At 45.6% G+C, this 12118-nt stretch overlaps 2 protein-coding genes across 5 annotated transcripts in view; both read left to right on the forward strand.

The window, feature by feature from the left end:
- The first annotated feature begins 6062 nt into the window (after nucleotides 1–6062).
- Nucleotides 6063–7169, forward strand: GPR148 (G protein-coupled receptor 148). The gene has a single exon (XM_074593029.1). The coding sequence runs from the start codon at nucleotides 6063–6065 to the stop codon at nucleotides 7167–7169; it is 1107 nt and encodes a 368-aa protein (XP_074449130.1).
- Nucleotides 7170–10773: 3604 nt separating this feature from the next.
- Nucleotides 10774–12118, forward strand: part of KLHL24 (kelch like family member 24) — a 58147-nt gene continuing 56802 nt past the window's right edge. For 2 of the 4 annotated variants that reach the window (XM_074591731.1, XM_074591730.1), the window contains exon 1: nucleotides 10890–10942. The gene's annotated coding sequence lies outside the window, so the exon portion shown is untranslated. Of the gene's footprint in view, nucleotides 10943–12118 lie in introns of all 4 variants that reach the window. The other 2 variants (XM_074591729.1, XM_074591734.1) reach the window with 2 other exon arrangements.

Consider the following 12118-nt stretch of genomic DNA (forward strand, 5'->3'; position numbering starts at 1 on the left):
GGCTAAATGAGAGAGTCATGAGCTACTTTGCATTTGTCTTGAGGATCTCAGCTGGGAGTGAACCTGCAGTGAACCACAGCTACTGCAGAATAATTAGCAAGTTCATACCTTTACTTACCTTTCACATTATTTACTTTACGCTATTCACATTTACACTTTCATGGCTGTAGAAGTGGATTTTTAAAAGGTGGTTTGGTGGAAGGTTGCTAGAGTTACCACTTTTGCTTTGTACTTTTCAGTAGTGAGGATGTCAGTGTTTGTTACCCTCCAGATGTAGCTGGGACTTGTAGCTCATGAAGGCTAGGTCTTTCATCCAAGAGGAAGGAATAGATCTGCTATAAGGATGTTGTTTGCAGGCATCAGGAGAAAAATAATTAGACTGAAGAAATAAGAACTATTTGTTAATTGAACAACTATATATAAACAAAAAGCCCTTGAGATATATACTTGCAGAACTACACTGCTGTACAACATCACTCTGTGAAATACTTGGCTGCATTAGACACTCTATAAATGCCAGCGGCTTATTGTATATTGTATTTGCATTTATTTTTCTGTCAGCCAAAAGTGTGCAGCTGAGATGACAATGAACTCTTTCGTATGTTCACACTTAATACTAACTAGCTGGTAGAAAAGACAGTTGTGATTTTATATGGAAATGAGAGAATCTGCCCATTAATAGGATATCACAGAATCACACAGAATGATTCGGGTTGGAAGGGACCTTAAAGATCACCTCGTTCCAAGCCCCCTGCCCTGGACAGGGACACCTCTCACTAGACCAGGCTGCTCAAAGCCCCATGCAGCCTGGCCTTGAACACTTCCAGGGATGGGGCATCCACAGCTTCTCTGGGGAACCTGTTGCAGTGCCTCACCACCCTCACAGGAAAGAATTTCTTCCCGATATCCAATCTAAATCTCCCGTCTTTCAGTTTGAGGCCATTACCCCTTGTCCTATCATTACACTCCCTAATAAAGAGTCCCTCCCCATCCTTCCTGTAGGCCCCCTTTAGGTACTGGAAGGCTGCTATAAGGTCTCCCCAGAGCCTTCTCTTCTCCAGACTGAACAACCCCAACTCTCTCAGCCTGTCCTCATAGCAGAGGTGCTCCAGCCCTCTGATCACCTTCATGGCCCTCTGCTGGACCTGTTCCAACAGGTCCATGTCCTTCTTGTGCTGAGAACTCCAGAGCTGGATACAGTACTCCAGGTGGGGTCTCACGAGAGAGGAGCAGAGGGGCAGAATCCCCTCCCTCACCCTGCTGGCAATACTTCTTTTGATGCAGCCCAGGATGCGGTTGGCTTTCTGGGCTGCAAGTGCACACTGCTGGCTCATGTTGAGCTTCTTGTCGACCAGCACCCCCAAGTCCTTCTCCTCAGGGCTGCACTCAAGCCATTCTCCACCCAACCTGTATTTGTGCCTGGGATCGCCATGACCCAGGGGCAGGACCTTGCACTTGGCCTGGTTGAACTTCATGAGATTCGCACGGGCCCACCTCTCGAGCCTGTCAAGCTCCCTCTGGATGGCATCCCTTCCCTCCAGCATGTCAACCGTGCCACACAGCTTGGTTTTATCAGCAAGCTTGCTGAGGGTGCACTCAATCTCACTGTCTATGTCTCCAACAAAGATGTTAAACAGCACTGGTCCCAGTACTGACCCCTGAGGAACGCCACTTGTCACCAGTTTCCACTTGGACATTGAGCCATTGACCGCAACCCTTTGAGTGTGGCCATCTAGCCAGTTCCTTATCCACCAAGTTATCCATCCATCAAATCCATGCCTTTCCAATTTAGAGACCAGGATGTCGTGCAGGACAGTGTCAAACGCTTTGATTAAGTAAGTCCAGGTAGATGATGTTGGTTGCTCTTCCCCTATCTACCAATGCTCTGGCAACATCATAGAAGGCCACCAAATTTGTCAGGCACAATTTGCCTATCATAGAATCGTAGAATCATAGAATCATAGGGTTGGAAGGGACCTCTGGAGATCATCTAGTCCAACCCCCCTGCCAGAGCAGGGTCACCTAGAGCAGGTTACACAGGAACACGTCCAGGTGGGTTTTGAATGTCTCCAGAGTTGGAGACTCCACCACCTCTCTGGGCAGCCTGTTCCAGTGCTCTGCCACCCTCAGGGTAAAGAAATTCCTCCTTATGTTTAGGTGGAACTTCCTATGTTCAAGTTTGTGCCCATTGCCTCTTGTCCTGTCCCCGGGCACCACTGAAAAGAGCCTGGCCCCATCCTCCTGACACCCACCCTTTCAGTATTTATAAGCGTTGATAAGATCCCCCCTCAGCCATCTCTTTTCCAGACTGAAGAGACCCAAATCCCTCAGCCTTTCCTCATAAGAGAGGTGTTCCAGTCCCCTAATCATCTTGGTAGCCCTTTGCTGTACCCTTTCCAGCAGTTCCCTGTCCCTCTTGAACCGGGGAGCCCAGAACTGGACACAGTACTCCAGGTGCGGCCTCACCAAGGCAGAGTAGAGGGGGAGGATGACCTCCCTCCACCTGCTGGCCACACTCTTCTTGATGCACCCCAGGATGCCATTGGCCTTCTTGGCCACAAGGGCACATTGCTGGCTCATGGTCATCCTGTTGTCCACCAGGACTCCCAGGTCTCTTTCCACAGAGCTGCTCTCCAGCAGGTCAGCACCCAACCTGTACTGGTGCATGGGGTTGTTCCTCCCCAGGTGCAGCACCCTACACTTGCCCTTGTTGAACTTCATAAGGTTTCTCTCTGCCCAGATCTCCAACCTGTCCAGGTCTCTCTGTATGGTGGCACAGCCTTCCGGTGTGTCAGCCACCCCACCCAGCTTGGTGTCATCAGCAAACTTGCTGAGGGTGCACTCTATCCCCTCATCCAGGTCATTGATGAATATATTGAACAGGACTGGACCCAGTACTGACCCCTGGGGAACACCACTCGTCACTGGTCTCCAACTAGACTCTGTGCCCCTAATCACAACCCTCTGAGCTCTATCTTTCAACCAGTTTTCTATCCACCCCACTGTCCATTCATCTAACCCACACTTCCTAAGCTTCCCTATGAGGATGCTGTGGGAGACCGTGTCAAACGCCTTGCTTAAGTCAAGGTAGACCACATCTACCGCCCTCCCCTCATCTATCCATCTAGTCATGCCATCGTAGAAGGCTATCAGATTAGTCAGACATGATTTCCCCTTGGTGAATCCATGCTGAGTACTTCTGATAGCTTTCCTTTCCTCCACATGCCTTGAGATGACACCCAGAACGAGCTGAAGCCGTGTTGGCTGTCACCAGTAACCTCCTTATTTTCCATGTGCCTTAGCAGAGATTCCAGGAGGATCTGCTCCATGATCTTGCCAGGCACAGAGGTGAGACTGACCGGTCTGTAGCTCCCTGGGTCTTCCTTTTTTCCCTTTTGGAAAATGGGCGTTCTGTTTCCCCTTTTCCAGTCAGCAGGAACTTCACCAGACTGCCATGACTTTTCAAATATAATGGAAAGCAGCTTGGTGACTTCATCTGCCAGCTCTCTCAGGACCTGTGGATGGATTTAATCCGGTCCCATGGACTTAACGCACCTTCAGGTACCTCAGATGGTCCCGAACCTCATCTTCTCCTACAGTGGGCAGTTCTTCATTCTCACAGACCCTGCCTTTGCCTTCTGCAACTTGGTGGTGTGGTTGGAGCCCTTGCCGGTGAAGACCAAGGCAAAAAAGTCATTCAGTACCTTAGCCTTCTCCATATCCTGGGTGACCAGGTCTCCTGTCTCCTTCCAGAGAGGGCCCACGTCTTCCCTAGTCTTGTCTTTACCCCTGATGTACTTATATTTAAAGATATCCTTGAAATGCTGTGAGCTGGGAGGTAGGAAACACTTTTACTGTTAACAGAGGTCTGAAATTATAGTTCGAGGTGATTTGCATGCTTGAGTTTTCATTGCTTCCCTTCCATTTTGCAGTAACAGTTTAATTCAAGAGTTTGGGTGTTTGAGTGCTACCGTCTACTTAAGGTATTAACTGTGTTGTGACTCACTGATAGATGTGGGGCATGATCCTGACGCCAAATGTATAATTGCATCAATATCGTTCACACACTTTTCAGCGGGTGCAGGACTGAGTGAGCAAAAATAATCACCTTCTGTTTTGCCTGCCCAGGCACCATAGCAACTGAAATGCTGTACTTGAAATTATCATTGGTTTTTCCTCCTATCCCTTCGTTCCATATGGTGCAGCCTGTCAAACTCTCTTAACATACAGTTCCATGGATGCCAGCTACCAGTGTGTGAGGAAATGAAATGTGCACAAGATCTGATGACTGATGCTGAGTTTCATAAGCTGTCTGCTTTGTTACTTGGCATGCCCTGAGACAGCACCTCCGTGGCACAGCACGACTTTCTGCGAGGTGAGACTAGGCACCGACTCCCACGGATGGAAGCACGCTGCATTGCTATATGCTGGTAGTGCTGGGGAAATAACGAATACAACAATGCCGTATTAAGTAAGGAGCCGCGTTCCCTCTGCTCGTGTAGTGTCAGTAGTAGAACCCATATTACTGAAGAAGAGGAGGAAGATTATACTTGAAACAATAGTTAAAGATTTGACCATGCTGGTGAATGTGGGAGGTCCTGGTAGACTTGTCAGGACTACCAAAAGGGTTGTCTGGGCTTAGACAATTTTATTTTTAGGCACCTAAATAAATAATATAACTTCAAAACAGCTGAGCAGCCAGCAGATTTCATTGACTACTTATTTTGACTATTTTATTAGACCTTTGGCTTGTGCACACACTGTTTTTCAAATGCTGGGAGTAATCCTTTGATGCTTACCATTACTTAAAAAACTCCAGATACCCCTGTACGACCGGTGAGAAGAGCACCTAGAACTGGTAGCTGACAAAGCTGCATGTTCTGCAGATCTCTTGTCTTAGCTACTTATGGCCTGTGTAAACAGCAAGGCATTGTGATGTCGCAGGGGTAAGTGTACGCAGGGGTAAGCACTGCAGGAGGTGTAGACCATGAAATAAAATAGTGCTGCTGTGCCCACTTTGCATCACACAAGATGATGAACAACTTCATCAATACAGTCTTTTTGATTAAAACTAAAGCATTATGAGCCAGTGTTGAGCCTATTAAAGAAAAATTAGCTTTTCTTTTGATCAGACCATGCCTGGAAGAATTTGAAGAGTTCCTTCTCCACAGTCCAGATCCTTCACAATTCTCTCATTGCACCCCCAGCTCTGAGGCTGAGATCTGACAGTAAAAGCAGCGCAGTGCAGCAGCGTGCTGGCCAGCAAGCCAAGAATTTGTCTCCAAATGGCCATTGGAAATGCCAAGTCTGCTGTAAGGTATGCATTATAGTGTATGTCACTCATCCCAGACAATTCATGTATTGACTCTGCAATAGATGAGAATTCAGTATTTGTATATCATGCATTAAAAAAGGCAGGAAGGGCTTATAATCTATAAATAACATGATTCACTGAAGCAAAAATGTTTGTCATCTATAAATAAGATAACTTCATTCACTAGTGCCATCGTGATACAATTTTACAACAGGATTGAGAGCCATTTTTATTGATCACTTCAAGTCGATTGCGTTGTTGCATACAAATTGGTACAATACATCACCCAATCATTTATGACTCTCCTACATCTGTACACGTGGAATGTTGTTCTGTATCATCGCGTATTTGTTTAATCAAGCTAATATTTCATCTGCCTTGGAGTGATAATGCGGTGAGAACAAACTCAAATTACTGAAAATGATCAACCCGTTCATTTCTGATCAAAGAGCTAGCCGAGGGATTTAGACTTTTTAAAGCACACAGAGATTCATTCTCTTTTCTAAACATTAGATTTTGCAGAAGGAAAAGAAAATCTCCACTTTAGGCAAAAACATCTTCTGGCACCACAGAACTGACTTCCAAGTTTCAGCTTTCTGTCCTTGAGAAGAGCTGGTAGAATTGGCTACAGAAATCACTTTGCTTCCACAGGCTTTTTGCATCTTCTGCTTCATTTGCTTTTCTAAGGACGCAGCGTAGACTATCTTGTGTTCTCCAAGGCAGACAATCATCCCAAAATCCTAAGGAAATGGACTTCTCTGGCTGTGCTGTAGTAAGGAGAGCGAATGCAACTGCACACCGCCCCAGGGAGACAGAGTTCAACGGTTCCTCAAATCTGGATGACGCTTCTTTGGACAATTTGCTGGAGGAATGGGCTCTCAACCCACCAGGCACAAACATGAAGATGTTTTTAATCCCTCCAGTTGTCTGCCTCGTGGCAGGTGTCCTCATCATTCCTACCATCTTGTTTGTGATCTTCTCTAGGTTTAGCATCCGTCAGGAAACAAGGTACATGCTGCTGGGAAATGCTCTGCTTGCTGATCTGATCTACCTGTTGTTCTACACCCTGTCAGCTGCTCTCAATGCAGCACACCTACATCTCCCACAGGAAGCCTGTGTCCTCCTGTTATTTCTGCTGGCAGTGGCTTACTGTGGAGGATTGTTCACAGCTGCTGCAATAGTCTTGGACACGTACATAGCTATTTTGTTTCCTTTGCGCTATATTGCCATTTTGCCGCCTTCACGAACTAAAAATAATATTGTATTACTATGGATGTGTTCTGGGGCTTTCCCTGGGATTTTCTTCTTGGTGCTATCGAGCACGCACAGCTTTGTGCCCTGTGTCCTGGAAATGTGCTCGGTTCCAGTAATACTACTGTTAACTCTGAATGGGACTGATGCAGTGAAACTCTGTTTCTGGCTTTCTACCACAGTTATCATTCTCTGCCTGTCTTTAATATTTTGTTGCTATGTTATTCTGTATTTTAAAACCAAACAATCAGGTATATGGGAGGGCTTCTGCTCCAGAGCCAGTGTAACATTCTTAATGCACAACACTGTGTTATTTTTTTACTTCTTTCCACTCTTGGCCCTTTTTGTAGAATCATTCTTCTGCATTAATGTTGTCATCAGACTGCAGACAGGAATCTGGATCTCCCTGACAGTCTGCAATATCCTGATGATTCTGCCTAAAGTTTTGTTCCCTTTTCTGTATGGGCTTCGATACAGAGAGATCTCAGCATCTCTCAGATCCATTGTCCAAAGGAAGCATCTTCACGTGGTGTCACCTGCTCCATCACCATCTGAGCCAACACAGAGCACCACCACAGCAGAGGAGTTGTGCTTACCTTGGTAGCATGCAAGCCTGGTGGAAATCACTCAGCTTCTGAAGAAGTGATCTGAAGAAGTGATCAACTCATGACATGAGTTGATTTCTCCGTCTCCTTGGTGCCAGAAGGCCACAGATCTTTCATCACATCACAAATGGGAATACAGCGAATGCTACCCTGAACAAAGTTCCAAGCTTTGTTCTGATGTGGGAGGCAGTATCTTTTGGAGGAGATACTGAATCAAGATCATTTTCACCCATCTGTGGCAGATGTCTTTCTGGAAAACAGAAAATGAAAAATAGATGGTGCAAAGCAAAAAGAGTAACCACAGGGCTCTTGAAACCTCTACAGCAGAGAGGATCCTTAACCAAATGTGCAGTGACCACAATAGCTATTTCTTTCACTCGCAGTGTATTCTTGCAAGGTTGGTAGGCAATGTCCTGTTCTTTAAAACATACGCTGGAGGGTGCTTCTGGAAACTGCTGTACTCAGTGAAATGCTGTGCTTCGTCTTGTGCAGTGTGCTAGCATATTAGCTGCCTTATGGATTCCATCTGACAACCTGAAAAACACTGAATTTTTATAAAATCGCAGTCTGATGGGAAGTCACCTTCGATCAGTGTCTGCTGGGCAGCCCAGCACATGATGCTGTCAGGGAGTAACAGAGATGGGCTGCTCGGTGAGGGAAAATGAGCCAGGAGCAGCAGGTGGCAGTGCCTCCCTGCAGGGTGCAGTCCCGCTGTGCCCGTGGCTGGGTGAGCCAAGCGAGCGGCCACAGGAGCCTGGGTCAGCCCAGAGCCATGATTCCCTGCAGGGTCCATACTGGTGCGACCAGGCCAGGGCTGCGCCCAGCATCTAGGGCAGCAGGGCAGGAGCAGTGGGGCATGAGGCTGGGCACGGGTGTACCCACAGTGTAGTCATAGACAACCTGGGGCGAGGGACTAAGTGTGAACACTGCTCCTGAGTCCCTGCCGAGGCATTTCCCAGGTCTGTCTCACATAGATCCTCTCCAGCAGCCTGATCCCAGGTTATGGCTGTACCATATCAGAGCTGGTGTTGGGCACCTGCCACCAAACCCCGAGGAAGGTCAGAAGAGGCTGCAGAGCCTGTTGATGTACTCAGGGGGAAGAGAGATAATATCTTGTAAGAGCCTTTTAGGTTTTCCAGAGCAGCCACCTATATATAGAAGACGAGTGAAATGTTTTTCTAATCTTTAAAGAACCAAAAATTTCATTAGAAGTAGACATCAATATGGGAAATTTAAATTGCAGTGCTGTTCCTTGGACTTGAGAAATTAGTTTTGTATTTCTGAAGAGGATATTTTTAGAATTTGTTACTTTTTATATAAAAGTACCTTGGGCTTTGCAAAAAAAAAAAAAAAAAGGGCATTAGAAAACAGCCCTTGATGTCACTCTGTGCAATATTTTACTTGTGTGCAAACTCTCTCCACCTTCTCTTTGCTTAAAGCAATACACAGAATGCGCTGAATGTGGCTTTTGGGTATTTCACACTCATCTGAAGAATTCCACTAAGTGTGAGCCAGAAGGAGATGGGTGTCTGGTTGCATGAGATGTTTTTTCGCAATGAAGCCCATTTGAGAAGTTCCCGCTTATTTCTTTCTCTCTTCGTTCCCAAACTGCTTGCTACGCTCCTCGCATTGTAGCGTCTGCTCTCTCCAGTTTGCTGATACAACTGCTTCTGGGGTTGCAGGTTAAAAATATCCTTCCAGAGAGAAGCGGTGTTGTTTTCATTTTAACCAAGATTATCCCAGTGATCTGTTTTATAGCATTTTCCTCAAAGAGATGTGTCAGCACAACTGAGGGGGTAGCAAATTCCAGTTCAGAGATGGGAATGAGCAGGGACATCTTAGAGGCTTTGCTGCTATGGGACACTTCTTGTGGAAGAGCATCTTTAAGCTAACATTGTAGCAGGTGAATAAACTGTATTCGCGTGTATTTGCTTTAACCATGGTTCTGTGCTTCCCCTATTTTGACCCAAAGAAACATTGAGTTTCCTGAGTAATGTCTTTGTTTATCAGAAAAAAATCCCCACGTTTCTTCTCAATCCTCTTCAATAAAAAATTAGGACCTAAAAGTTGCTTTTTACTGGCTGCTTTTATTTTTCTCCAAGATGAATGTACCGTAGACGTTCAGCACACAAGCTGTGTTTGTATGAAGACTTCAGTTTTGGCCTATAACAGGGCTCTTCCATAACACTAGGATGGGTGGGGAAAATGTCTGTATACTAGATCTGGTGCCTTCTGCTAAATCCCTTTAGCATGCCGTGTGATCAAGGATGGAGGAGGTTCCAGGAACTCCCCCGGCCACTCATATCCTGGGCCAAATCTTTGTGCTGATGCCCCTTGGCAAAGACGCTAATAACTAACAGGTTGTTTTGTCCAGGCAAGATTCTTTCAAGCTTTATTACCTGAAGTTTACCCATATTGTAAATGTTCATGCTAAATAGCAAAGATAACTTGTAAATACTATGAAGTAGTTCTATATACAGCCATAGGTGACTTCAAATACAGTTAACCTGCAGCTATTCAATCTTCCTGCTAACCTCTGTCAATTATGAAGTTAATCTCCAGGACAGACTCTGATAGGATTATATTGCCAATTCTGTAACTTTTTCTTACATACACATTCCCTGGATATGTTTAGAGACAACTAGAAGTTTGGTAACATAAAGAAGGCCACTGAAAGAAGGAGGAAATTAATTGATGATCGTGGCAAGTTTATGTGTGTATGAAATCTGTCTACGGTGATATAAGAACCAAGCAAACAAAACACTGCTTTGTGGAAATGGTCTTCTAAGAAAGATGAATTAAATAATGTTATTCATATCCTTGAAATTGTTCCCTCAAATGGGTGTTTGCCTAGAAATGATTTTAGTTGAACTGAAATTGTTAAGTTGAACGGAATTCTGAAAAAGTCATCCTCATTGCGAGTTGATGGTATCTAATTAATCCACTTTAATTTGGTTTCACATTAGTTGGGAAAGATTTTCTTAAGTGACCGCTTGTAGACATCTCCTTACCGTGGAATATTAGTGTGCTGTTTGGTACAGAAGCAGTATGTTACAGCAGGTGTAGAAGAAACACACCAAACACCTGAATCATTTGCCTTTTGGGGATTTCCCAAATCTGTCTGGATTGGACCAAAGGAATCACCAGGGCAACATCACAAGCACTAGGTTCCTATAATTCTTTTCATAAATGTCTTGAGTTTTGTCTTAAAGATCGTTTGGCTTCTTTTTTTGCCAGAACCTCATGGCCGTGGTGACTAGCAACCTTGTAAGGATGTCTCCAGATAAGCTCTGGAAATTCAAACTGGGACTATTTACCAGAGCCCAACTATCGACCTTTGCGAGGTCACATAAGTGAACTTCTTGGATGTCACTGTGCCTGCCCAGCATTTTAATTTAAAGTGAAATGGAGAGCAGTTGGCTTTAACATGTGATTTGGCAGCTGGGGGCAGTAATCCTTTAATAAATTGCAATAGCATGAATCACTAAGGTGATTCTAATTTATAACCTAAATATATTCCTGGTCAGTTTTTCCCCTCTTTTCTTGTGCCAGTGTTGTCGCTTACCTTCCCACTGCTCTCTTCCCTCTCCCAGTTGGACTGACAGTGCGGCTGACTGCTGTCTGCAACCTGCAGACTGGCGGGAGTCAGGCCTCGTTCCAGGGGCTGGGTCCGTGCCATCCAGCACTGGAGAAATAAATACATCTGCACGTAGGTCTGTGCCTCACAGGAGATTGGTTTCAGTGTCACAAGACGCGGAGAATCTCCAGGCAGGTAAACAAGCACACAGCTTTGGATTTGAGGTTTAGTTCTTTTGCAACGATTTGAGTAATTATTCAGTAAAACTAATTAACCTCCTGCAGTTTTAGTAATTAATAGTCGAGTGTCTACTCCTGCTCCATCAGCTGGCTGTTTCATTTTCCAAGGGAAGTTTAATACAGTAATAGGTCAGAAGGCAACTGGCATTTGCCTGGTTGCAGTTGTGGCAGCCCCGTGAACGCTGGGGCTGTGTCCCAGCGCTGGGGGACGGCACTGGCTGCCCCCGGGACGGGTCACGCAGCTCCCGCAGGGACTCGGCTGCCCTTTTTTTCACTGGTGGCTGGTTTTGTACACGGAGATACTGTATGTATGTTTGGACAGAAACCGTGATTGTGGCTGTTCCCTGTGGCGGGAGGGTATGTATGACAGGTGAGAGAGAACCCGTGATAGGAAAAGGAAATTACAAGTTTCCTTGAAACTTGATTTCTGTTGTCTCCTGTCTCCACTCCCACCTCGCTGCTATTAACAGAGGGCACAGCACTGCTAGTTCTTGCTGTTTCTTCACAAGCCTCGTGATTTTTGGCTCCTTCCTAAAACTACTGATCCTGAATGTTTTTGTTTTTCAATACGCTTTGAGTCCTTCAGATTTGCAACATGAGTGTGAAAGGTACAAAGAGCAGGGAGGCAAGTAAAAATGACTCTCCCTGCACTGCTATTAAAACATCAGAGTTTTTGAGAGACTCTCATGAGTTAGGAGAGGGAAAGGAGCCAAGCTGTGTGGTTTTGCCATCTCGTGTTTGTCACTGAGGGATCGTCTGGCTCGTGCTTGCCCAAGGCCTGCAGGTGTGGCTGGGGAACCACCACAGGAGAGACGAAGAGGCTGCTTTCTGATCTGTAGAGTGAAGAATTTGTATTTGGAAGTTTATTTGGACAACTTTGTTCCAACTCAGTGGATTATCTTTCTCAAGCTAAAAAAATGCATGTTTTGCTACTGACATTGCAGGGAGAAAATCAGCAGCCAGCTCCTGAAGGCTACTGGTTTTTAGGATGATTCCCAGTAGGAAGAGCTGGCCAGCTTCAGCAGCCACTGTCATTAGTTTTGGCAACAGGTGAAGATACAGAAGCACAGCTCCTCAAGGGGAAGTGACATGCCCCCATTCATCCACCTTCTCTACCCCTGTAGACCGGCCA

Source organism: Larus michahellis, chromosome 6 (genome assembly GCF_964199755.1).
Source record: "Larus michahellis chromosome 6, bLarMic1.1, whole genome shotgun sequence".
In the NCBI taxonomy this organism is placed as follows: Eukaryota; Metazoa; Chordata; class Aves; order Charadriiformes; family Laridae; genus Larus; species Larus michahellis.

Coding starts and splice junctions, on each gene's coding strand:
- GPR148 (XM_074593029.1), top strand. CDS start 6,063: ATGGACTTCTCTGGCTGTGCTGTAGTAAGGAGAGCGAATGCAACTGCA.